A 27804-nucleotide genomic window follows, 5' to 3' on the forward strand; every position below is an offset into this window, starting at 1 on the left:
CCCCCATGATTGCCACCACTTCGTGGAGTAGAGCACCAAATCGACTTAGTTCCCGGTTTACAGAATGAACCCCGAGGAGACTAAGGAGCTAGAGAGACAAGTTCGAGACCTAATGGACAAGGGTTACATCCGTGAGAGTCTCAGTCCTTGTGATGTGCCGGTTCTCTTAGTACCAAAGAAAGATGGAACATGGAGAATGTGTGTGGACTGTCGTGCCATCAACAACATCACCATCAAGTATAGGCACCCCATTCCACGCCTAGATGACATGTTGGACGAGCTAAGCGGATCCACAATCTTCTCAAAGGTGGACTTAAAGAGTGGATACCACCAGGTTCGAATGCGTGAAGGAGACGAGTGGAAGACACTTAAGACCAAGCAAGGCCTGTATGAGTGGTTAGTTATGCCTTTTAGCTTGACTAATGCACCAAGCACCTTCATGCGCCTTATGAACCAGGTTCTTCGAGCTTATATAAGTAAATTCGTAGTTTTTTATTTCGATGATATACTTATATATAGTAAGAACCTTAATGATCATCTTCAACACCTCGAACTAGTGCTTAAAACACTTCGCAAGGAAGGCCTATATGCTAACCTTAAGAAGTGCACATTTTGTACTAACAAGCTTGTTTTCTTAGGCTTTGTAGTAAGTAAACAGGGATTACAAGTAGACAAGGAGAAGATCAAGGCAATACGTGAGTGGCCTACACCAACTACAATCGGTCATGTTAGGAGTTTTCATGGCCTAGCCAGCTTCTATAGGCGTTTTGTACGAGATTTCAGCACGGTGGCCGCCCCACTCATCGCGGTGATCAAGAAGAACGTGCCATTATCATGGGGACCAGCCCAAGATGCAGCTTTTGAAACCATGAAGAGCCGATTAACACAAGCACCTGTCTTAGCCCTACCCAACTTTCACGAGATGTTTGAGGTGGAGTGTGATGCCTCTGGGGTGGGAACTGGAGCTGTACTACACCAAAGAAAGAGGCCAGTGGCATTTTTCAGTGAAAAACTCAGTGGAGCCACACTAAATTACCCTACCTACGACAAGGAGTTATATGCCTTAGTCCGAGCATTGGAGACCTGGCAGCATTACTTGTTGTCCAAGGAATTCATCATTCATACTGATCACGAAACCTTGAAGCATTTAAGAGGACAAACCGCACTTAAGAGACGCCATGCTAAATGGTTGGAGTTCATAGAGACTTTTCCTTATGTGATCAAGTACAAGAAGGGACAAGAGAATGTGGTGGCCGATGCACTCTCAAGAAGGCATGCATTGATTTCTACTATGGAGGCCAAGGTACTCGACTTTGAGCATATCAAGGAGTTATACAAAGATGACCCCCAGTTCGGAGAAGCTTATCAAGGACATGGCAAAGGAGCTTATACCTCATATCACTTACACGATGTTTTTCTTTTTCGAGACAAGAGGCTATGTGTTCCTCAAGGGTCTTTGAGGGAGCTATTGCTGAAGGACGCACACGGTGGAGGTCTCATGGGTCACTTTGGTGTGGACAAGACACTAACTGTAATTGCTGACCATTTCTTTTGGCCGCACCTCAAGAAAGATGTGGAAAGACACTGCTCACGATGTGTTACTTGTCATAAAGCCAAGTCCAGGTTACATCCTCATTGTCTATATTTACCTTTATCTATCCCTAACGCACCATGGGTGGATATTTCTATGGATTTTGTATTAGGCTTACCCAAGATCAAGCACAAAGACTCGATCTTTGTTTTTGTTGATCGCTTTTCAAAAATGGCGCACTTCATACCCTGTGACAAGACTAATGATGCCACACAAACCGCAGATTTGTTCTTTAAAGATGTGGTGAGATTACATGGAATGCCAAGAACGATTGTCTCTGACCGAGATTCTAAGTTCTTAAGCCACTTTTGGAGGACCCTTTGGAGAAAGCTTGGCACCAAGCTTCTATTCTCTACAACTTTTCATCTTCAAACGGATGTACAAACTGAAGTGGTAAACCGTACACTATCTACTTTACTTAGGGTTACTCTTGGTCGAAATCTGAAAACATGGTTAGATTGTTTGCCTTTGATTGAATTTGCTTATAATCATGCGACTCACTCGGCTACTAAGATGTCTCCTTTTGAAGTTGTGTATGGATTTAATCCACTGACGCCTTTAGATCTCTCGCCAATACCCCAAGCTGAACAAGTTAATCTAGACGGCCTCAAGAAAGGAGAGTTTGTGAAAACGATACATGAAAAGGCCCGAGATAACATAGTGAAGAAAATGGAGGAATACAAAAGGAGAGCTGACAAAGGACGCAAGAAACTTGTTTTCGAACTAGGAGAGTGGGTCTGGCTACATATGAGACCCGAAATGTTCCCACAGCAAAGGAGTTCCAAGCTTGCACCTCGTGGAGATGGACCTTTCAAAGTGACAATGCCTACCGATTGGAACTCCCATTAAACATTTCACATAGTTTTAATGTTGCTGATTTGTCTCCTTATGATGCAGGTGAAACAGTTTTGAGGACAAAACCTCTTGAAGAGGGAGGGAATGATGAGGCCATCGAACCATCATCTGACCCAAAGATTGTTCCCGAGCTCAAAGAAGCACCAATGACCCGTTCCAAAGCAAGGAGGCTTAGAGAAGGGTTCAACTTGGCCGTGGAAACATTATTAAGTACCATGGAACTTGGAGATGCTTTCAAAACCGTGACTCAAGAGCAACACTCACGAGACAGCCCCAAAGGACCCGATTTAGACATAATGGAGGGTTTCGCGCGTTTGAGCCTCAAAGAGAACCAGCCTCAACTAGAACCAGGTATACATGTTTGTTTGACAGGAAATGGAGCACGGAACACCAAGAATCTCGAAGAGACCGCATTGGACCCTCAAGATACGACCATTTCAAGACTCAGAGCCGATAGCGAGCAAATGAGACAAGAAGAGGAACACGAAGTGGGACGCGTGAAGATACTTGAAGAACTCGCAGGACACAACGTTAGCAGGACTCTAGACAAAGAAAACATCAAGACTAACGAAGAAAACCTCAAGACTAACGAGCTACTCAACGACGTAACAAGCAAGCCCACAACCGGCCGTAACCAGGTATTTTCCATTTATACGATTTGTGCAGGTAACATGGGAGTATCCTAGTGGTGTCTAGCACACTAGAGATCATCAGAGGTGCACAGAACAAGTCCAAAAAAGGTTTCACACGTTTAGATTCTTTTCTTTTTTATTTTAAGTGAACTTTCCATTTTTTGTATCCAAATGAGACGCTTTTCCAATTTCCTTTATTTCTTTTTACAAGTCCTGTTGTTTTGAGTCATTAGTGTCGTTTTTATTTCTTTGAGTCGAACCCTAGAAGGTTCAAAGCTGACGGACTGTTTATAAAGTCCCACACACAGCTCTTGTACTTTAACATTTTTCCCGATATCAATAAAAGAACGCCGTTTTTCTTAGCCTGTGTCTAAGAGCTCTCTTGCTTGATCTTGCATGTGTGATTCGCCAAGAGTTGAGCCGCAGTATCAGAGATTCCTTCATTGTCTCTGTGGTGCCTTCGATCCACTTCAAAACCCTTAACCGATCCCTCAAGAGAGAGCGTTAAAGCCAGCTTGACAGATCCCATCTCAATTCAAGTCTTCTGAGAACAAGCCTTGTCTTACCATCTCCATCCACTGATCCACACGAGAGAGCGACAAAGCCAGCGTGCTGATCCCACCGAGCCATTGATTCCGCAATCTTATAAGTCTCACCCGAGTCTTATATCAAATCCTGACGCGCCCCTCGAAGAAAGGTAACCCATCAAACAACGCAACAACACAGATCTCGGAGGAACCAAGAAGCGGAGGCGCCCACAACTACCAAGTAGGCGCTGGACGCAGAAGATGAGAGCCACGCAGCAACACTTGGGTGAGGAGACCCACTAACTACGACAAAAAGGCATTCTGCGAGTATCATCAAACCTACGGACACTCGACGGCGCAATGCCGAACCCTGGGAGCCAAACTCGCGGCTAAAATGGCAGTAGGAGAGCTCAAGAGCGCGGTGAATCTTAAAGATTTCGTCTCTACTGAGCCAAAAGAGGGAACCGAGCCGAGCGGCCCGACAGAACCCGCGAGTCCTCCCCGACGAGGTGATAACACCAAGCGCAATAGGAGAGGTGAACCCGAAGAACGACCCGAGCCAAGACAGAGAATCAACATGATCATGGGTGGATTCCAATACTACCAAGACACGGTATCTTCCATCAAAGCCTATCAGCACCGAGCCAAAGCAAAGGAGAATTCAACCGAACCAACTGATATCCCAAACACGGTGATCTCCTTCGCTGAAGAGGAAACGGCAGGGATAGATAGACCACACACCAATCCACTGGTGATCGAACTGACGATCAGAGACCACGACGTGGCGAGAGTACTCATCGATGTCGTGAGCTCGGTAGACGTTATCTTTAGGGAGACACTCAGAAGAATGGGAATCGATCTCTCCGAGGTGACGGCAGTCCCTAAACCTCTAACAGGGTTTTCAAGAGAAACAACAATGACTATGGGCACAATTAGACTCCCAGTGGTGGTCGGAGGAGTCACTAAGATCGTCGAATTCTCTGTCACCGATCACCCAGAAATGAGGGTGATCCCTTCCACCTATCACCTCTGCCACCAATTCCCAACTCCAGCAGGCATCAAAACTATTTGGGGAAATCAGAAGGAGTCGCGATTGTGTTTCCTGACGGAGCACAAGTTGAGGAACCCTGTCACCGACGCACGAGCAGACGTAGATCGCAAAAAGCTGAAGACGGAACGAGAGCCTGTGAACGAGCTCTCAAAACTCTTATAGTTAATTACAGATCGCGGAGAGCCGCGAAACGCGCACCGAGCCGGAATGTGATGTGGTGCACTCGGTGTGCATAGACGAAGCGCATCTAGAGAGGCGCGTCGAGATTGGAACTAAGCTGGAAGAACCTTTGAAAAACGAACTCCTTTCTTTCCTCAAGGAGAATATGAACACTTTTGCCTGGACAGCGGAGGATATGCCAGGCATAAGCATTGACGTGACCTGTCACGAGCTGAACGTGGACCCAACCTTCAAACCAATCAAGCAAAAAAGGAGGAAGCTCGGGCCTGAACGAGCTAAAGCCATTAACGATGAAGTGGAAAGATTGCTTAAAGTAGGATCAATCGCCGAGGCAAATGGTCATAAAGAAGAAGAACAGCAAGTGGCGAGTCTATGTAGACTTCACTGATCTCAACAAGGCGTGCCCAAAAGACAGTTTCCCTGTACCGCACATCGATCGGCTCGTTGAAGCCACTGCGGGAAACAAGTTGTTGACATTCATGAAAGCGTTTTCAGGTTACAACCAAATCCTGATGCATCCCGATGACAGAGAAAAAACAGCGTTCATAACCGATCGCAGGATTTACTGCTACAAAATTAAGCCGTACGGACTCAAAAAAGCGGGGGAAACATATCAACGGCTCGTCAATAAGATGTTCGTAGATCAGCTCGGAAAAACCATAGAGGTATACATCGATGATATGCTGGTCAAATCGATCGAAGAAAAAGACCATATCACGCACCTACGAGAATGCTTCGAACAATTGAACAAGCACAACATGAAACTAAACCCGGCGAAGTTCAGATTCGCGGTCACCTCGGGAGAGTTCCTCGGCTACTTGGTAACTCACCGAGGCATTGAAGCGAACCCCAAGCAGATCAAGGCATTAGTCGAGATGCCCTCTCCAAGAACGAAGCGAGAAGTTCAAAGGCTCACGGGAAGAGTCTCCGCGCTAAACAGATTCATCTCCCATTCTACCGACAAGTGTCTGCCTTTCTACGACATCCTCCGAGGAAATAAGAAGTTCGACTGAGACGAGCGATGCAAAGCAGCTTTCCAGGAGTTGAAGGGTTATCTAGCGAGCCCGCCGGTCTTGGCAAAACCAGTAGAGGGAGAGCCCCTCTTCCTCTACATCTATGTATCCGCTACGGCCGTGAGCGGGGTGCTGATAAGAGAAGAGCGATCCGAACAGAAACCCATCTTTTACGTCAGTCAGACATTGACCGATGCCAAGACTCGTTACCCTGAGATCGAGAAGGTCGCCCTAGCCGATGTAGTATCGGCTCGCAAGCTGCGTCCATACTTCCAATCACACTCGATTATTGTGCTCGCGACCATTCTGCTGCGCTCGATCCTGCAAAGCCCAAGCCAGTCTGGGCAGCTAGCCAAATGGGCCATAGAATTGAGCGAGTACGACATCGAGTATCAGAACAGGTCATCTGCAAAATCACAGGTGCTCGCAGATTTTCTCATCGAACTTCTGACCAAGGCGACGACCGAGCCAACTCCAGACGAAGTTTGGATGCTGCACGTCGACGGCTTGTCATCTAAACACGGCTCGGGAATAGGAATCCATCTCACTTCTCCCACCGGAGAAATCTTGGAGCAGTCTTTTCGCCTGAACGTCCACGCCTCGAACAACGAAGCAGAGTATGAAGCACTGATCGCTGGCCTACAACTAGCGCAGGGAATCAAACTTCAGAAAATATGAGGCGAAGGATGGAAGAATGGGAGCTTACCTTAGAGTAGTTCAAGTTTTGGTACAAAAGTTTGACACGAATACCCCGAGGCGAAAACACTTTGGCGGACGCCTTAGCAGCACTCGCTTCAACCTCAGATCCGGATCTCCGTCGAACAATTTCAGTCGAATTCATCGAACGTCTAAGCATAGAGGAGGTAGAAGGAGTTCGGCTGATCAATCCTCCCGAGGAAGAACCAGAGAACGGCGAGGCAATCGCTATGGAAGAAGACGCCTCGCTAACTGAGCTGGAGTACGGTTGCGACAAGGAATGGCTCGGAGCTATCCGAGTCTACATCGCCGATGGGGAAGTACCATCCAACAAGTGGGAAGCCCGCAAATTAAGGGCTCAAGCCGCAAGATACGTCCTCGTCGACGGCAAAGTATTTAAATGGAGATTTTCAGGACCGCTAATGACGTGTGTCGAGGGACCGGAAGCAAGAAGGATAATGCACGAGGTGCACAGCGGCGCATGTGGAAATCATTCTAGCGGAAGGTCACTTGCGATCAAGATAAAACAGCACGGTTACTTCTGGCCTATGATGGTCAAGGAAGTGCGAGAAGTGTCAACGGCACGCGCCTATAATCCAACAACCTACCGAGCTGCTGTCGTCAATTTCTTCACCTTACCCCTTCATGAGATGGTCGACGGATATAGTCGGGCCTTTACATCGATCGAAGCAGAAGCGTTTTCTGCTCGTCCTTACGGATTATTTTTCTAAATGGGTCGAGGCCGATTCCTACGCAAGCATAAAGGACGCTCAAGTCGAACAATTCGTCTGGAAAAATATCATCTGCTGACACGGGCCCCCTATGAGATAGTCACCGACAATGGATCCCAGTTCATCTCAACTCGCTTCGAAGGTTTCTGCGAGAAATGGAAAACTCGTCTAGCTAATCTACGTCGCGATATCCCCAGGGGAATGGACAAACCGAAGCAGATAACAAGACGATCCTAGAAGGCCTGAAAAAGAGGCTCGACGCCAAGAAAGGACGATGGGCAGACAAACTCGAAGGAGTCCTTTGGTCGTATCGGACGACTCTGCGCCGAGCCACTGGAGAAACTCCATTCGCCCTCGTCTATGGAACAGAGTGCGTAATTCTCCCCCGAGGTGGATTTCCCAGGGATTCAACGAAGACTTCTGCCAGGACCGGAGGGCTTGAATCACTTAATGATGCTGGATGAGCTCGACTTAATCAACAAAAGGCGCGACCAGGCTCTAATCCGAGTCCAGAACAACCAACAAGCAACGGCAAGATACTACAACGAAAATGTCTGAAGCCAAAGATTTAAAGAAGGAGAGCTCGTTCTTCGAAAAGTATTTCAAAACACTGCCGAGAGGAATGCAGGAAAGCTCGGAGCAAATTGGGAAGGCCCTTACAAGATTACAAAAGTAGTTCACCCAGGAGTCTATAAACTTGCGACGGTAGCTGACGAAGCAATTCCAAGATCGTGGAACGCAATTCACCTAAAGAAGTATTATCACTAAGACTACAACACGGTCAACATGAACTACGGGACGGCTTGATCCCTGCAAATGGTACGTAAGCAGCCTGTCCTCGGACGGGTTCAGCTGTCCCCCTTCCTAAAAAGGAAGGGGGGGGCAGGTGGTACGTATACACATACCTACATTAATTTTAAGATTTTACCTCGTCGAGTCTACAATCTCTAAGATCATTCTCACTTCGGATAGTTTTTCATTCATTTTACTCCAGCTAGTTTTTCATTTACTCATGGTCACTTCGGATTTTTCAATCACTTATTGTCACTTCGGCTAGTTTTTCATTCACTTGTGTACACTTCTCCTAGACTTTTACTTGTCCTTGCATTCACTTCGACAAAACTTTCTGATCTATAGCTTCAAACACCTCGCCTCATTGCTGGCCACAACGAGACAACAATCACAAAGTTCTCTAAATGGACTTTTTACCACATTTCCTAGGACGAGGGTGCAAGTCACATCCTCTATGGATTAAAATCAAGCGCGATATACAAATTTCAGACCAAAAACGTATCGGTCGCCACGGTTCGTCATCGCACACGAGATTAGAAGTTGAGACCACATCGCTTTCTCTAAAACCGAAACAAACCCTTATAACCCAGCAAACGCATCCACCCTCTCGGGAACGCCGGTCTATAATTGAAATCTGAGATCGTCTAAGGACGCGAACCTCGGCAACTAGAAATCTAAACTTATCGCTTCAGAAGGCCAAAACTAAACCCAAGCTGAAATGTCTCGTTATGCACTCTCTCTTTCTCTGACTCGGTGCCTCGGCACTAACGGTCGAAGGCATAGAAGGACGCCAATCCCCTTTGCCAAAATTGTCTAAATAAAGGCACTCCAACAAAAAGTCTATCCTTCCAGCTCGGGATCTTTCAACCTAAACGGGGTCTATTCGATATCCAGAAAACCGAAATACTCTATCCTTTATTTCGACGAATCTCTCAATCTCTCCTAACAGGTCGGCCAAGAAGGAAAACAAAAACGTTTTTGACTTGGCCTGACAAACCATTTAGGAACAACTCGGTCCAACAAGAAGTTTTTCTTGAAAGATCAGAATGAATAAAACCACTAAGGCAAAACCAACATTTCTAAAAAAGAAGAGATAGATATAATTACTCCACCAGTAAGATCAACAGTCGAGTGGATTAAGCCATCCAAGCATCAATCACAAAAAATACGTACGAGTTCGAAAAATGGATAAAGCCGTCTAGGCACTTGGTACAAAAATGGAGAGTATAAAAGACAAGGGAGAAAGAGGAAGAGTCAAGCTGCGAACTGCGTCTCTCGCTCGGCAAGGATGTTCGAAAGAGCCGGCGTACCCGCGTTCAATCCGGTCGGATCTCCAACACCAAGATTAGCCGCCGTCTCCTCGATCGGCTTGTTACCCAAGCAGGTATCCACAGAGTCAGGCGACACGGGCGAGAAGACTAGCTCACCTCAGATCTCGGATGCGATGCGCTCATACGCCTCATCGTCGACGTATTCGCTCTCCCAACCCTTTAACTTTGCCACTTCGTCATTGAGAGTCGGGCCATCTGGCTTCCTCAGGTCGTCGATCATAGCAAGGTTTCCCTTGATCTGTCCTAGCTCATTCTCGTCACTTTTATCTTTCTCAAGCTTCGCAAGACCTTCATCGACCTTGGCAAGGCGTTCCTGAAACTTGGCTGTCAATTCTCGCCTCGCCTCTTTCTTCGCACGCTTGACCTTAGCATCGAACAAGGCATCTTTGGCCTCGATACGCCTCCTGAGCAATGCCACCTCGGCGCTTTTGGCTTTCCTGGCCTCCTCGAGGCGAACAACCGTGGCAGACACCTTGTCGACATCAGCATGAAGAGCTATCTTCTCCTCTTCTAGCCTCTTCACCCTGGTCATTGCCTCGTCCAGCTTCCTCTTTGCTACCGCGGTCTCATTCCGAGCCTTATCCAGCCGATGTTCGACCTTAGACAGATCTGACTCGTACTCAGCCATCAGCTCGTTAATAGCCACTACAAACAGCAAAAGAATAATATGTGTTAAACACTTGGCTAGAATTCGATACGAAAAAAGTAAGGAAAAATAAATAGAATAGACCTTGGTGCCGCGCTGTGCCATCGCGCCATAGGACCTCGGTCTCCTCAGCTGCTCGGGAGGAGGAAGACGCGTGTTGGCATTGTTAACACGCAAAAACATCACCGCCGAGGCATCTGGGTCGTCAACGATCAGCTTGCATGAAGCGGGATCACTACACGCCGGCTTGCGTTTCTTCTTGGGCGGCTCATCTTTCTGAACAGCCATGCCTTTCCCTTTCTCGGTGGCTGATCGTTTTCGACCAGCGTCGTGTTTCTGTAGGTGCGAAGCCGGGGGCCTTGACGGCTTCAGGAGAGCTAAAATTGCCGAGTTGGACGGAGTTTTGCTCTGAGCCGCAGAATCATCTTTGGGTGCCTCGGGGATAATCTCACCCGGTTCCACCTCGGGCGCCACCTCCTTCTCAATCACCTCGGTGATGTTTGCCTCCGCAGCTCGGGGCACGCCTTTCCCTTCACGGCTCGGTGGATCGTCTTGAGGGACAGCCTCGGCCTCCGTTTGAGTCGCCTCGGCAGCTCGTTTGGCAGCATCTTCGGCTTCAAGCCTCTTCCTCTCTCTGAGAGTGATGATCACCATCTTTTCTCTTGTATCGCCCGAAGAATTCGAAGACGAAGAGCTAACAGATAATCCGGCAAAAATGGCTCGCGCTCTTTCCACTCTCTCAAACGTGAAGTGTTTCCTCCAATTGACTCTCCGACCCACAAGGGTATCTCGAACAATGAAGAGAACTGAGGGAAGAATGCTCCGAACTGCAAAAAAAACAACACAAAAACAACCAGGTTAGTAAGAGAAAATCAAACCATAACAGCTCCGAGCCGAGGCCAAACTTCGGATCGGCTACCAAGTGGTCCCCAAGCGGTCTTGGTTTTTCGGACAAAGTCCTCTCCAATCGATGCCTCATTCACCAAGACAGAGAAGAAGCGCTCGTTCCAGAACTGATCTTTACTCGGGAAACCGCCTATAATCCGGCGATTGGACTTGTTGGAGATATAAAATCTACCTCCCTTTGGAGCTATACTGATCTCCAACAACTTGAGCAGATGATCCAGCTCAATGTCGAGTCCGCATTCAAAGCCCCGAACTAGGATGCCAATAATATGCCGCAAGCCTCTCGGCATAATCTGTCCAATAGAGATCTCGTGCTTCCACAAGAACTCGAGGATAACTCCAGGGATCGGGAACCAAAGGAAACAGAGCTCGAAAAACGCCTCGTACAGGGTAAAGTGATTCTCAGGAGGCTTGTCAGCTCGGTCACTCTTCTCCGGAACGACAAATTCAACCACCTCGGATATCCCAAAGCGGTGACGCAACGCCTCGAGTGATTCGGGGGAGGAGAGCATGGAATCGGGAGGATCGGGTCTTTGCCTCTTCACTCATTTAGACCTTCCCTTCCCAGAAGAAGAAGCGCCTCGAGACCCCATAAGCCGCTCTAATTCAAGACTCGCCTCGGCCGGGTCAAAGGGAAACGCTTCCTCCTCGGCCTTTATCGCGGCATAATCAATGTCCTCTTGGTTGAAGGGACCCCGAGAACAGCTCGTTGAAGCAGACACCTTGTTATTTACAGAAAAAGCGCCGGAGGGGCTCGGGTCAGCGTCTCAAAATCCTCGGCAGAATCGTTAGAAGAGCTCGGCGAAACAGATGCCTCGGAAGATCCCATCGCACCCCTCGCTACAGCGTCTGTGCAGCTAGGCTCGTAGTGGAAAAGGGGATCTAACGAATCATCGGAGCGGTTTGACATGCTTTACAGCTTGAACAGGAATTACAATACTACGCAGCGAATTTTCGTCGGAAAAAGATCTGGAGCGGAGGAGGCCTCGAAACCCTTGCCGGAAAATAAATAAACTAGAGAGAGAAAGAAGAGAGAAGGGAGAGCTACCTTTAGTGAAATCGAAGATCTGAAGTTATGAGGAGAGGAGAAGGGGATTCATCTTCTTATAGAACAAGCCGAGGCGCGTGAGTTCCGCGTGAACCTCGGGAAGCCATCAATATAACGGCGCGTGGAATCCGTGGCATGTAAACAAACTCTGGCCGCGTCGGATACACGCGCCAGTATCCGAGAATCCTCTTTCGGAAGACCAACGGTCGGTAAGTCTGAATCTTAAGCTGACGCCTCAGCACAGTTTTCACAGAACGACTCGTCGATTATTCAGCTCGGCATTCCGTTTCGCTAACAAAAACGCCTCGTCGTTACTTTGAAACACGGCTCGGCATTATTAACAAAAAAAACGCCTTGTCGTTACCTTGAACTACGGCTCGGCGTTATTAACAAAAAATGCCTCGTCGTTACCTTGAAACACGGCTCGGCATTATTAACAAAAAACGCCTCGTCGTTACCTTGAAACACGGCTCGGCGTTATTAACAAAAACCGCCTCGTCGTTACCTTGAAACACGGCTTGGCATTATTAACATAAACGCCACGTCGTTACCTTGAAATACGGCTCGGCATTATTAACAAAAACGCCTCGTCTTTACCTCGAAACACGGCTCGGCATTACTAATGAAAACGCCTAGCCGTTGCCTTGGAACATGGCTCGGCATTATCCACGCCAGAACGCCTCGTCGTTTATTCGGCTCGGCATAACCTCTTCCGAAACAGCTCGGCATTGTCCCTCATATCAGTCACTTCGTCTTCATAATGACTCGGAAATCTTGTTCCTGACACGCCTCGCCTCTAATCATCCCACGACAGGTTCAACTTGATGGGTAATTCCACGTCTAGGAGTGATAAACCTCATCACTCTCACCTCTGAAACTGACGAGCTGGGGGGCTAACTGTTGGGGTCGTTTCACCCCAACCGGCTTAAACCATCTCAAGAATAATTAACCATCGAAGAGAGCCAATTTGGCAAGGGGAATCAGTGATTCATCAGGTATGGGCCGAACCTCCACATAAGAGGAGTGGGCCGAGCTGTACCCAACGTCGTAAATGGGCCGAGCCGTGAGGAGGCGATAAGCAAACCGAGCCGTGTGAAAGACACTCAGATGGGCCGAGCCACGCACGAGAGAAAATGGGCCGAGCCGTACATAAGTGAAGATGGGTCGAGCAGCGCACGAGTGAAGATAGGCCGAGCCGAAGTTGTTAAGGACGAGAGCCCACTGAAACCCTAGGCAAAGACATTATGACAGTGGCCGCACAACATGATAAGGAAATATTCCAAAAATCTCTCCCGAGATTCTCGGCTAGGCAGTTTAGGGAGTTAGTATAAATAGGCGATTTACACAATTCATTATGTAACTTTTGCAACCCTAAGCAATAAAGACTAAACACTTTCACAGCAATAAAAAAATTTCTTCGATCTTACTGTTCTCGCGATAAACCCTAGAAATTTCGGATCCTTTAAGTTTTCCTTAACAAATTTTTGGTTGTGTGAGTTTTGGCTCACACATCTTCAAGAATGAAAAAAATCCTTAAAAAGGGAAAGGAGATTGTGATACTAGATGAAGGAGATCCACTTTTCAAGCTTAAGAGGATCCCAAGGACTTCTAATCTGGAAGATCCTTCTTCTTCTTCTCACTCCTAATCTCACCAAAAGTCTAGTTAAAAGACTTTAAACAAAAGCGCTTGATGGGAAGCAATACATTTGGTATGTTTTCTTTATTTTTATTTCATGCTTTTTCTATTGATCTTTCCTTTTTATGCATTTCAAGTTTTTATAAAACCCAGAAAAACCAAAAACATTCAAAAACTAGAAAAACACAAAAGATAGGAGGGAGTGTCAAGCACTTTCAGGAGAAATTGGAATAAGGAAGAAAAAGAGGAAGAATGGCTGAAGCCATTTGCTGCGGCCGCGGCTGAGCCTCACTTTACCGCGGTCGAGACACCTCACCTGCAGGGGAACATACTCCCACAGCGGCCGCGACAAGGCAACCCGCGGCCGGCTCATTTCTTCTCTTCCCGACTTGTTTTCCATTTTTCCCCGCAAACTGGAACTTATGCAATCCCTATTAATCCCAGATTTAACCCGAGATGTTTTTGGAATGATTTTTCGTGGCCCAAACGCGAGGTAAGTCCTTATAATTTTTTCCTAGAAAAAAACACATTTTTAAAAGAGAGATTTTTGGTTTACAAAGGTCTTTCTCTTCATCTTCCCCAAAAGGTTTTGAGATTTTGAGAAAAGACTAGATTTCAAATCTGTAGGTTTTCATACAATTTTTTGACTCTATCTTACTCTTTTTCAAATGGGACTTCAAATCTATCATTGTCTCACTCTTTCCTCAAGGTATGGATCCAAATTCTTCACCTTCATCTGAACTCAAATTTTAGGGTTTCTTTAGATTCAGTGGGAATTCACCTTAGAATGATTAGAAATAGTTATTGAACTTAAAAATATACTTTTGGGTAGTTTAATTCCATGTTTAATGCCTAGCTGCTATGAATTTGAGATTTTTAAAATCTGAGATTTGGAACACTTAGAAGAAAAGCAAATTTGGAGAGCTTTATTGTCTAGAATTGCTAAATCTAGAGTTATTAGTGACTTTTAGTAAGTAAACTACTTAGATTTCATATGAATAAGCATCAAACACACCTAATCTCGAAAAAATCATATGTGGAACATCACAAATCTGAAACTAGTCATGAACTTCCTGATTTGTCATATGTAATGCAATGATAGCTTATTTGCCTTTGAATATGTTTGCTGAAGCTGTACAAGTATCATTGCTCATAAGAACTAATTCAATTGCAGCATTATTCATTTGGTTTCTCGAGAATTTCTCTTTGTTTTGAAGATTATGGAACATTCATGAATGTGTCTCATACGCACCAAGAAGAGTGCACACGTGAAGACACCTCATACCTAGGAGACATTAGATGCTCTGAGCGAGACACACTTGAGTAGTAGAGCTCCTTTGGCCAGTTTTATATCCACGCAGAAGGAGATTCTTGCAGGACATGGAACAAGGACTTCTACATCTCGCAAACCTGCAGCGCGATTTATTGACAAGTTGTTTGCACACACCATCTTCTCTCGGACCAATTAGGAGAATGTGCTCCAACCAGAGCTAGTTACCCTTCAGCTCCCATTCACATATCAACCCACGTTTTCCTTGCTTTGCGTGCATCATTGGCAAGAATATCATGCATGCATCAGAAGTTGACTCCTCTTCATGAAGACTGGTTCAATCTATCTCAGTTATTCAGAGACAGAACCATATCCAGAGTTCACATTGATCCAATGGGGTTTTCTTACAAGTTCGGCACTAGCACATCTGAGTTCAGAGTTCTTTTACCATAAGATTCAGTCCCTAGACTCAGAGATGGCGCACACCCTGGATGGAGACCAGGTACAAATGACTTCTTACCATCCGTTCCATTTCTTCCATTGACTGTGAGTCAGTTACTGGCTGCAAAATCCAAGAAGGATGCAGCTGAGGCTCGCAGAAGACTCCAGCCTGTACCAGCACCCATCAGAGCAAGATCCCCTGGCACCAACACATCAACCAGGAGTGATGCAGAGTTTGCAGCCTTGGAGAAGAAGATAGAGCAGCAGGAGAGGCTGAACAGGCGCAGGAAGCGATTCTTCAAGAAGAACCACCAGTTCGATGACAACTCATCTGCCACAGAGACTGATAGAAACCGCGAGACATAGGCCTGCATCTATTCATCATCATGCCATCACCACTACGGTTCTAGTATCGTTTTTCTTTTCTTTTATTGTGTTCTTCTTTCATTCTTAGACTTGGTTGCTTTTATTTACAATCTTCTCACCAACTTTTACACACTGGGAATAGTGTGATTTAAGTCTGGGGGGGGATGTCTATTCGTACTGACCTATTTTCTTTGTTTTTTTATCTTTTAATGCAAATTTTTGAAAACTTTCTTGCATTATTAATGACCTTTTAAGTATTTTCAGGAATGTTTGACACAAAACTATGATGATTTCGACCTATATGCTTCTAAATTATTCATGATAGCTCTTTTGTGGTTAGTACTACACTAGGCGGTAGCTAGAGTACTTTCACTACGAACTTCCACCAGAAGACTTCTATTCATGGAGATTCTTTCTGACAGAGTATACTAGCTTAACTAAATATTGACATCTAATTTTCTTATCATTGATTTTAGGCAGGCATCAAGATATACATCTAGGACATGTTTTCCATCATTTTTACCACTCTTTGTTGGCCTAGATAGCCAGTTCATCTTTAGCTTGTACCACATCCCTAACCCAAACATTTATTTTCGAACCTCATGCATTCTCTCATTAGTTTTTATCGCAGATATTTGCAAAAACGCCGAAGAGGGAGGAACAACACATCTTTCAGTAACTCAAAAGAAGGACTGAATGGAATTGGGAAGAAAGAGTATCAGCAATCTTATCAAGCTTAATGGTGCCGCGGAAAGCTCATTCTTAATGGTAAATTTTGTGATCTCTAAGACTCTATATCTAAAGGTGTTCCCCCTTTCTAAAAAAAATCCCCCTTTCTAAAAAAAAAAGAGAAAGAAACGAGAAAAAGAATGAAAAGAAAAGAAACAAAAGCCTAAAGAGTCTTAGATTGTCGAAATTATTTAGAGCAAAGGCAACAAGTATTCATCTATAAAGTTATGGTTTTACAACCTAGAATCAAGAATCTAAGAGTATGATTATCGCAGGTTTTATATATGATCTTTTAGTATTTTTTTATCAATAAAAGTATGTGGGACCCACCATTATAATCAAGGGACGCCTCTTAAATAGTAAAAAATTGATTAAGGTACCCAAATGGGACCTCTCTATAAGAGACGTTTCTAGCATGTGAGACTCATTTTAATAGTAAAAAATTGTTTAAGGTACCCAAATGGGTATACAGCAATAATAATGGTCTAAGTCTGGAGGAATTATGAGGAGAAACCTGAAAAAGAAGATCAGAGATCATATGGCAAGAAGAATGTGATTGGAAACTGTGGACGTCAATAGCTCCATTCTCTCTTGATATTTTGCATAATATCATGCTTCTTCAGAGATTTAGGTAACCCTTAACACATCAAACTTCACCCATTAAAGCCCTTTGAATACCTAGCCGTAACGGCTTTGTTTATTTTTCTTTTGATGAGAACCACTAGAATTTTTAATGAAAGCTAAGAGCTAGTTGACTGAAAGTTAGGTCTAACTGTATAGATTTTCGCATGACGGATCAACGGACTAGTTATACTTGTATTTTGGTGAGAATTTTCTAGGCTATACCCAATTGATGTATAATGATTGATTTTAGTCTAGAAGTATGGTCACTGAGATTTTGTTAGTTCCTGCAATTTTCAAACCTCTTTTATAGGACTAGATCTTGGTTTGTTTGAAGACAAACAAAAATCTAAGTCTCAGTGAATTGATAACACCGGATTTTTACCATTTTTATGGATCATTTTTAATGTCTTATGCGGGTGTTTTAACTTTTTTTCAATGTTTTATAAGTGATTTCTATGTGTTGGAGTTTTAAAAGACTTTTCAGGAAACTTGAACTTATGGAGTGCATTTTGGAGCCAAAATACACTTTTGGAGAAATAGGGTGTCAGAAGTTTAGCAACCAATGAAGACCTTCTTACCGTCTGAGAATCCCCAAATTTGAAGACATTATAGAGGAGACAACCAGCTTTCCAATGCACTTGGAATCAATGCAATCTAACGGTTAGATCTCCAGATAGCACCAATGCACTGAAGGCAAATCAACACAGTTCGGAAAGATGGATAACCCTCACCCGTGGCCAAAGAATCCTGCACCGCGACTCGGCCATTCTCACCCGCGATGGACCAAACTACGAGCCTTGGAAGCCCAACCAAGGCCCAAGTCGTTTCCTGCACTTATCCTACAAACTCTAGACGCCTAGAAGAGAGGAGAGACTATACAAATGTCTTTAGATCTTTTGTAACCAACCCTCTTTCATGTTTTAGAAAGAGTACTTTATTTTTAGGTTTTCGGTTTTACTTCTATGCTTTTGTAGAAGGCTTTCTCGCCAAACCTGTCTTCAATAAGAGAAAAGCTTTCTTCATCTTCTATCTCTTTACTTTACTGCTTTTTGTTTTAAAACCAATGATGATGTTAAGCTCAGCTATGTCTGAGTAGTTACCTTATTGGATAAAAGGGCCATCAAAAGGGATTCCATGATCAAAACAAATCTAGGTTTCCTAGACTAAGGATTTTTTTTTTAACATGATTCTCCCATTCATCCGGTCCTAAATGCTGTATGCTGGATTGATCACCTAGTGTCCGATCTAAGATTTAATCAGAGCCACGAGAGTGATGCAGCAGATTTTTTGAACTGGATCTTATGAACGTAACCGTCATAGGAGACGAAAGCTACCTACAGAAGAGGCGTGAGCCGAGATGAATTCCGATCAAATATTGCATGATCTCTCTCGTGACAAGAGATGAAAGTTACTTGTCGAGTTTGAGTAATTCGATGATTATGGTGATGAGAGTTTACTAATCTTACAAGTGTCTATTCTAGTTCTATAGTCATAGAAAATCTTTATCTAGATTCCTTATGTTATAGATCATGAATCCTAGAGATGAACCCTAATACCCAGCACTTTTTATCTATTGCTTTACAGCTGATTTCTTTTCAAGTTTTATTTCTTGCTTAGTTTATTAAAATTAGTGACAACCATAATCATTTTTAATCTGATTAGGTCTACAATTCTCATTAGTATCAGTTAGGAGTCCTCAACACACAAATCCATGTGGATTCGATCTAAGACTATTGCGTCTACTACTGTGCACTTGCAGCTTGTTTAGGATAAAACTTGTAGTTGGGTAAACAAAGTTGAAATCTTGGTGTGAAATGTCTGGGTATCAAAATGGCACATGTTAGATATTTTTTTGGGAAACAAAGATAGTTCATGTATTTTGTTAGCAAATAATATTACCACAGGTATTTTAATGGTTTTTTCTTTACTTATATATATATATATATATATATATATATATATATATATATATATATATACAAAAAACCCAAAAAAACTTAAAAAAGACAAACGAAAGACTTCATTCTAATCCTAAGGAGAAAAGGAATTTTTGATTACGATGAAAAGAAAATTACATAGAATTAACTAAATGGTTGACAGAAATCTGCAAAAGCAGAAAAAAAAATATTAAAAACTCTATAAATTAATAATATTGAGAATCTTATATTTTATTAAACTAGAGAATTTTATTTTTGTCGACAGCCTAAATACCTAAAATAGTTCAGTCAACCAAACCGGTGGTACCGTGTATACATATATAACGTCTTGAGGATTGACACGAGCATTTCTTGCTAAGATGTTCGCCTTTTTCGCGAGTGGGATATGTAAGATAGAGAAAAGATTAAATTTATCCTTCATCTTCCTGATCTTCTCCAAGTGTAGAGCAAATGCTGGTCATTCTTTGGGTGTAGACACCATCTTCACCAACTCTAAATAGTCTGTTGTCTTCTGATCTCTATCATTCAATGCTTAGCCCAGATGAGAGCTTCTATCTCTGCATGCAACGGTGTAAGGTTTCGTCTTATATTTTGTGCTCCCATTATTTGTCCATAGTACCTTCTTTAAAATATTACCAATCTAATCCTGTTTTTAAATCTGTATATTTTCAAAAATCATCAATATAACACCACCAGTCTCATAATTTCAAGGAAATTGTGCGTTTTGTGCTTCCTTTGGTAATCTCCAAAAAAGTGATCAAAATTTGCATAGACCAATGTCATTGGATAAACACCTGGGAGTGTTGAAATTTGGGATAAGGCCCATGTTTGTAAAGCAGTAAAACTCTCAAATAGAGCATGATTAATTGTTTCTTCCTCTGCCCCATACCGTGCACATTGTGTGTCACATTGTATTCCACGGGTGCGTAATCTAGATGACACCGAAAGACACCCAGAAATTGCTTGCCATATAAAGTGTCTTATCTTCAGATAAGTTTTTAATTTCCAAGTGTGTGCTGGTAGTGGCTTTATGTTCAGCCCATAATGATCTTCTATGGCACCAACTGGTAGTTGGTATACCCTGATTTAACCGTATATCTCCTGGATTTTGAGTAATGACATCCCAATTTGTCTGGTCTATATGATCTGCTAATGGGTATTCCGCGAACAATTTCTACATCCTCCGGATTGATGATTGTCTTTATTAGACCCAGGTTCCATGTATTTGTTACTGGATCAATCAGATGATTGATCATAAGATTCGGGTAATAGTTAAAACCTTTACATGTTGCTGATCTCGGGCGAGAAGCCGGTATCCAAGGATCATTCCATATTAAAATAGAACATCCGGAACAATTCTTTTGATTATCCTTTTATTAACTAGAGATCTAGCTGAGATTATACTGCGTCATTCACAAGACAATGAGTAGGATCCTACAGGGTCTAAAGGGTTTGATTTCCAAAAATACCATCCTTTGAAGACCCTCACAAACAATGAATGAGGCCTATCTATCAGCCTCCAAAATTGTTATGTCAATAAAGCAGTGTTAAAATTTTCCACATCTCGAAACCCCATTCCCCATTTTGCTTTATCTTTACACATCTGAGTCCATATTATCCAATGCATGCCTTAGTGATGTCCATCCGAGCTTCACCAGTACCGTGCTGCTGCGCTGGTCAATTTTGCCGTTATGAATTTAGGTAGTCTAAAACATGACATGACTAAGGTAGGCATTGCCGACCCACCGATTTAGTTAAAACTTTTTTGCCTCCTTTTTTGCTGTTACAAATAAATGGTTTTTACTGTGCCAATTTTTAAAAAGGAAGAATATCAATTCGTAGACCAAATATACCATACGACAGAGACACATTTTGCAATTATATGAATTGGAAGGGTAAGAAAGCGCTGAAATGATTTAAAACAAAAAAAACAAAAATTAGAAAGAGGGTATGTGTTGGAAACATGTATCTATAGCTAAACAAGTAAACATCATTATCTGTTGAAAAGATTGTCATGAAATAACGCAAGTTCTTCAATATATCAATGTTACACTAAACTTAAACTAATTTAAAATCATATGATCAAAATTTAAAAATACAAATCATCATTTTCATGTTCAGTTTTCTCAACTTCATCAAATAAATCCGCCTCAAACTCTTTCTTGTCCAAGGAAAGATCATCAAACTCAAATATTTCAAAGATAATCTCATCTAACTAAGCTAGTGAAGTAAACCACTTCCAACATTTCACATATGATTAAAACAACGTTTCTAATAAATGATGGAGATTTCAGTGTTACAATTATTTTTAGTTAACCATTGCAACTCTTGAGAATATGGTTATTCTCCAAACATTGCAACTCTTGAGAATATGGTTTTTCTCCAAACATTGCAACTATTGAGTTTTATGGTTATTTTAAACCATTGAAACTGTTGGGATTATTGTTATTTTGAACCATTGCAACTATTCATTGTACCCCTGAAAACTCTATAAAAGGTTGAGAAATCTTTGGAGAGGAATATAGAAAAAGTTTTTGCAAACTACAACAAAAAAACAACATAATAACAAAACATAGAAAAACTCTTTGTGTATCTTTTGTATCTTTGCTTAGAACAAGAGAGAAACTTTGATTGTCATATCCTACAAGGGATTTCGTGTAACCCAAGGCTTTGATAAGGATCGAAATACTCTTTAAGGAAAGTTCTTTGTACACGGTTCATTCATTATCCAAGTTCACTATTTATCAAGTTCAGGGTTCAAACAACAACATTCTTAAAGAGTATTTACTTGTGAACTATGGCTGGTGTATCTGTGCGAGAGATGATGTCGAAGTTTGGAAAGTTGGAAAAGTTTGAAGGAATAGATTTCAGAAGATGGCAAAAGAAGATGCACTTTGTCCTCTGCTTAATGTAATGTATGTTCTAAGCATGCCAATGCCTACTGTACCTGAAGATGCAGAGAACGAGTCTTTGGAGGGGACAAGGAAGCAGCTTAAATGGGAAAACAATGATTACATATGTCGTGGCCTTATTCTCAACGGTATGTCGGATCCACTCTTTGATGTCTATCAGAATTTTGAGTCCGCAAAAGACTTGTGGGATGCGTTGGAATCAAAGTACATGGCAGAGGATGCTTCTAGTAAGATGTTCCTTGTGAGTAATTTTGATAATTACTAGATGTCTGATTCTAAGCCGGTTATGGAGCAATACAATGAATTACTCCGTATCTTAAGGCAATTTGCTCAACACAACATAAAGATCGATGAATCCATCTCGGTGTCGAGTATTATCGATAAGTTTCCACCTTCATGGAAAAATTTCAAACACATGTTGAAACACAAAAAGGAAGAACTGTCTCTTGTACAACTTGGTAGCCACTTGCGTACAGAGGAATCTCTAAGGGCGCAAAGGGAGGAAAACCTAATAAAGAGGTTGGTACTTCTTCCATTAATATGATGGAAGAAAATGGGAATTCTAAGAAAAATAAGGGGAAGAAACGCTCCTTTAATAACAACACTTACGATGGATCTAACAAGAGGCTTAAGAGTGTTTGTTGGATTTGTAACAAGCCGGGTCATTTCAAACGTGACTGTCGGGCAGCAAAGGACAAAGATAAAATGGGATAAAACCATTGGGGGCAAGTGTCTAAGGACCAAGGCCCATCTTCTCATCAAGGATGATGAAGTATCATGGTGGATTGACTCGGGTGCAACAACACATGTTTGCAAGGATCATGGCTGGTTCAAGTCATATGAACCGGTTCAAGATGGGTCCGTACTTCATATGGGCAACGAGTCAACCGCTCCTATCCTAGGCCGTGGAAAAGTAGTGTTGGAATTTAGTTCTGGGAAAACTCTTGATCTTAGAGATGTACTTCATGTACCTGGAATTAGGAGAAACTTAGTCTATGCTAGTGTTTTAAATAAGTGTGGATACAAAGAAGCATATGAATCTGATAAGTATATTTTATCGAAGTGTGGTGTATTTGTTGGATTTGGATATTTCTGTAATGGCATGTCTATGCTTAATATTAAAAAAGTTATCAGTTCTATTTATATGGCATATTCTAGCAAAGTAGATACTTCTCTATGGCATGCAAGATTATGTCATGTACATTATAAGCGTATGATCGAAATGTCTAAAGAAGGTTTGATTCCTTGACATGAATATAGAGAAGTGTAGTACTTTCATGTTGACAAAGATAGTTAGACAACCATTTAAGAGTATAGAGAGAAATTCTGTGGTGCTTGGACTTATACATAGTGATCTATGTGATTTGCATGCTACACCATCTTTAGGAAACAAGAAGTATTTCATCACGTTCATTGATGATCATACTCGGTTTTGTCATTTATATTTATTACATGCTAAAGATGAGGCCCTAGAAAAATTTAAGGTTTATAAAACTGAGGTTGAATTGCAACAAAATGACTTGATTAAAATATTAGGCACTAATAGAGGTGGGGGGTATTATGATCCTGCATATTTCCAGCCTGTAAGCATTATACATGAGACTACGGCTCCATATACACCATATCAAAATGGTGTATCTGAGAGGAAAAACAGAATCCTAAAGGAAATGGTTAATTCCATATTATCTTACTCGGGATTAAGTGACGGATTTTGGGGTGAGGCCATGTTAACGGTGTGCTATTTATTAAATAGGATTCCTAACAAAAGGAATAAAGTTACTCCATATGAACTTTGGTACAAAAAGAAACTAAACTTGATCTACCTCCGAGTTTGGGATTGTTGGGCGGTCGTTAGACTACCCCAACCTAAGATTAAGACTACAAGATTCCGTTGTGGCCAAAATCGGTATCACCTATTTCTATCCATTGTGATAGCCAAGCTACTTTGGCTAAGGCTTATAGCCAAGTGTATAATGGTAACTCGCGACACCTGGGCGTTAGACATAGCACGGTATGTGAGCTGATCACTCATGGGATAATTACCATTGGATTTGTTCGGTCTCAACAAAATCTAGCAGAGCACTTGACAAAAGGATTACCTAGGGACTTGGTGACCAAATCGGCTAAAGGGATGAGATTAAAGTCCATTTGAAATCTTCAATGATGGGATACCCAATTCCCCTCAAATACAACGTTAGAGGCTGAATTCAATGGGGAAAGCCTACATTTAAAGATTGAAGCACTAGTTTATATCATCTTAAAGTAAGTGCTTGGACCTGCAAGAAAGGGTTAGGATGAAGGTTTCTTCTTAATAGATATTTTGAAAAATTACATTTGCAGGTGAAAGATTAAAAGTATCTACCTATATGAGTGTGAAGTGTTGCCGCTTCAAGAAGCTAGGACTTGGCTTTGTATACACTCATGAATGAATAGGAACACATGGCCAATAATAGTGTCAAATATAAACACATAGAGTAGTGTGGAAATTCGTGTGTGTATTATCTTCATGTGCTAAACATGAGTTGAAATGATCCAATCCATAGGACATCCTGATTCTCGAACATTTGGAATGTGTAATAGCACTAAAATGAAAATTCAATCGTCACAAATTTTTCATTTATGCATGAGTTTGGTATATGTGTTATTTATTTAGTGAATTTATAATTACACTTAAATGGGAGAAGAATGTTGGAGATTTAAGTGTTACAATTATTTTTAGTGAACCATTGCAACTCTTGAGAATATGGTTATTCTCCAAACATTGCAACTCTTGAGAATATGGTTATTCTCTAAACATTGCAACTATTGAGTTTTATGGTTATTTTAAACTCTTGCAACTGTTGGGATTATGGTTATTTTGAACCATTGCAACTATTCATTGTCCCCCTCGAAACTCTATAAAAGTTTGAAAAATCTTTGGAGAGGAATAGAGAAATTTTTTTGCAAACTACAACCAGAAAACAACATAATAACAAAACACAGAAAACTGTTTATGTATCTCTTGTATCTTAGCTTAAAACAAGATGAAAACTTTGACTGTCTTATCGTACAAAGGATTTCGTGTAATCTAAGACTTTGATAAGGGTCGAAATACTCTTTAAAAAAAGTGTGTCATACACCATTCAATCATTATCCAAGTTCATTATTTATCAAGTTCAGGTTCAAACAACAACAATTCTTTATATAAAAAATAAAGAAATTAATTTTTTATAATGTCAATATACTATATGGGTTTTCGGTGACCGTTATCGTTGTTATGAGTCTATTATAGGTACTTTAGGAGATCATACATTAAGAGATTTGGGTTACGTGGCTTCTTCTTCGAAAAATAGCGTGGGTGACATCACTTCTTCTAATTCGATACTATATACAGAGGACGACAAACGATACTTGTTTTCAATGGATAATCTATAAGCTAAACAAACTGATAGAGGCCCCAAAGCATGAATATTAAGAAGAACACACGATACTTATTTTTAATGAACAAAAGATGACTCAGAGCTGATACTTTCTTCTTTGTTTTCTTCCACTGCCACCTCATAACAAACTCTCAACAACGGCTAGTGTTTAAGGCTTGCTCTCTCATTTCTTGTTCTTCCATTGAATCGCAGAGACTTAATCCTTTTGTCTCAGGCAGAATCAAAACGAACAATCCTAAAGACATCGCCATTCCGAATATCGCAAACGATACTGATGGTACGTCTCTTCCAATTGAAGCAATTAGCGGAGAACAAGCTCCCCCAACAATAAGTGCCTGTCTAAACATCATTGTTGCGGAATTCCTCACACAAGTCGGAAACATTTCAACCATATAAACCACCATTAGGTTGAATCCAATCCTTGAACAAAAGAATGTCCCAAGTTCGAAAGCAAATGCAATCTCTGCTTTTCCAAAAACGCTGAGAACAAAACAGAATACCCCGGATGCTCCACCAAGTAAGGCATTCCAAAGAACAGAGCTTCTTCTGTTGAATCTCTCCAATAGTATGGGAGTGATAACGAAAGTAGGTAACTCCACCAATGCGTTTAGGGTTTCGCTCAAGTAGATGTTGACACCTATGTCTCTAACTGCTAAAGGAACTCCATAATACGACATTCCCAAACCAAACAATATGCTCATAGCAGCCAAAATCCTCTGAAATGCCCACTTCCGGATGAATAAGTCCTTAATAGAGTTACTTGGCACTTGTTCGAAGGTTTCAATCTCGAGGGGTAACTTGGACATCACTGATTCCAAGTAGGGTATGTTCCTCGATGATATCTTTTTGAGAACATCAATGGCTTCATAGTTATTGCCTTGCATGTGAAGCCACCTTGGGGATTCAAGCGCAAATAGATAGAGGAAGATACAGTAGAATATCGCTGGAATGGATGTGTATAGATAAAGAAGTCTCCATGAAGAGTATTGAGCAAGGTAAGCGATTCCAGACAATGACATAAACCCTAAAACGAATAGGGTAAATGGAATCATCGTAGCTCTCGGTCTCCATCTGGCGGAGACTCGCTCACTGATGAGAACCAGAGCGTAGGAAAAGGTTTGAGAGCGTGCAATTCCATTGAAAAATTTCAGTGATGCGTAAATCCATACATTGGTTGAGAAGATAACAGAGATTGAAGTGAGTGACATTGCAAATGTTGACAACACAAGCAGATTCTTGCGGCCCAAGAAATCGTCTGGGATCAAAGCTAAAACGAATCCTCCAACAATCGTACCCATATAAAAAGCAGAGCTAGGCATACCTCGGAGTAATGAGTTGGAGCACTCGAGGTCGAATTCTGAAATGACGTATCTTCCCTTGGAGCCACCGTCCCATTCCCAGGCTGATCTTGGAAGCTTGCAGATGTTGGAAGCAGAAGGATCGCAGATCGTGTGGTTTAGACAGTGCCACGTGGGGTATGCATCTGTGTACACGGTGATGAATATCTGCTGAGCATCGAAGAGCAAAGCGAGTCCAACGAGGAACGTCTGGAAAAATTGCCAGAAACCGAAATCTGATAGACTGTGTTGGAGGATCTTGTCGAAAGTTAATTCTTCGGGTCTGGATTTCCCGTGGACTTGGGGATCATCGGAGCCAAGATGAGATAACAATGGTTCTGATGGACCAGCCATTATCGTCTAGTTTCGAGTTGTTTATTTATTTTCAGTTTTTTTTGAAGGGACTGACTGTTGATTATATACTAGTAGCCCTTCGTATCTGAAGTTTAAATATGTGTGTTTCTCAATAAAATGCAAACCTCAGATTTTAAATCACGGCGTATTCAATATGTGTTATGGTTTATTAAACGGGTCATTCAAAGCACAAACTATCGCGTAGATAGTTTAATTCATCAAATTATGTTGATTTCAAATTTAAATTCCAAAAATCTACTGAGTCAAATTGGACACAACATTAAGTTGATAAACAGAATATATAAACGAGGTTAAAAACTGTTGGAAATCATGGTTAACTGATATGAAGTCGTTTTCTTTTTCTTCTTAAAACCTCATATCGAAAAAATCATGTTTATCGTAATATAGGATCAATGGCGGACGTAGCGCATAAGATGGCGTGGCATGTGTCCCATGACATTAAATGTATTTAACTAAATATTAGTTATACGAAATTATTCTAGTGCCCCATGCTAAATTAATTTTTGCATCCGCCCCTGTATGGGGTTTTAAGAAGAAAAAAAAAAGCATACAGTATCATATTACTTAACCGTGATTATAATGATTTCTTAACCCATTTTATCTGTTCCATGTATCAACTTAATGTCGTGTCTTGTTGGACTCAGTCAACAGAAATCTAGGGTTTAAATTTAAAATCAACAAAATTTACTGATTTAATTTGATTTCCCATTTTTAAACGTGCTCATGAGAAGAATGGGATCCCGTAAGGACATCACGTTA

General features: G+C 42.0%; 2 protein-coding genes across 2 annotated transcripts; both read right to left on the bottom strand.

The window, feature by feature from the left end:
- Positions 1 to 9496: 9496 nt before the first annotated feature.
- Positions 9497 to 11463, bottom strand: LOC112087509 (uncharacterized protein At3g60930, chloroplastic-like). The gene is made up of 3 exons (XM_024157421.1): positions 10965 to 11463; positions 10138 to 10872; positions 9497 to 10044 (listed from the first exon to the last, which is right to left on the bottom strand). The coding sequence occupies exons 1-3, from the start codon at positions 11461 to 11463 to the stop codon at positions 9497 to 9499; spliced, it is 1782 nt and encodes a 593-aa protein (XP_024013189.1).
- Positions 11464 to 25289: 13826 nt separating this feature from the next.
- On the bottom strand, positions 25290 to 27063 carry LOC18020598 (organic cation/carnitine transporter 6). Its single transcript, XM_006403270.2, has one exon. It carries the CDS (start codon positions 27022 to 27024, stop codon positions 25465 to 25467), a length of 1560 nt encoding a protein of 519 aa, XP_006403333.1. The 5' UTR covers positions 27025 to 27063; the 3' UTR covers positions 25290 to 25464.
- Between the last annotated feature and the right edge of the window lie 741 nt (positions 27064 to 27804).

The sequence above is a fragment of the Eutrema salsugineum genome, unplaced genomic scaffold (assembly GCF_000478725.1).
Source record: "Eutrema salsugineum unplaced genomic scaffold, Eutsalg1_0 scaffold_17, whole genome shotgun sequence".
NCBI lineage: Eukaryota > Viridiplantae > Streptophyta > Magnoliopsida > Brassicales > Brassicaceae > Eutrema > Eutrema salsugineum.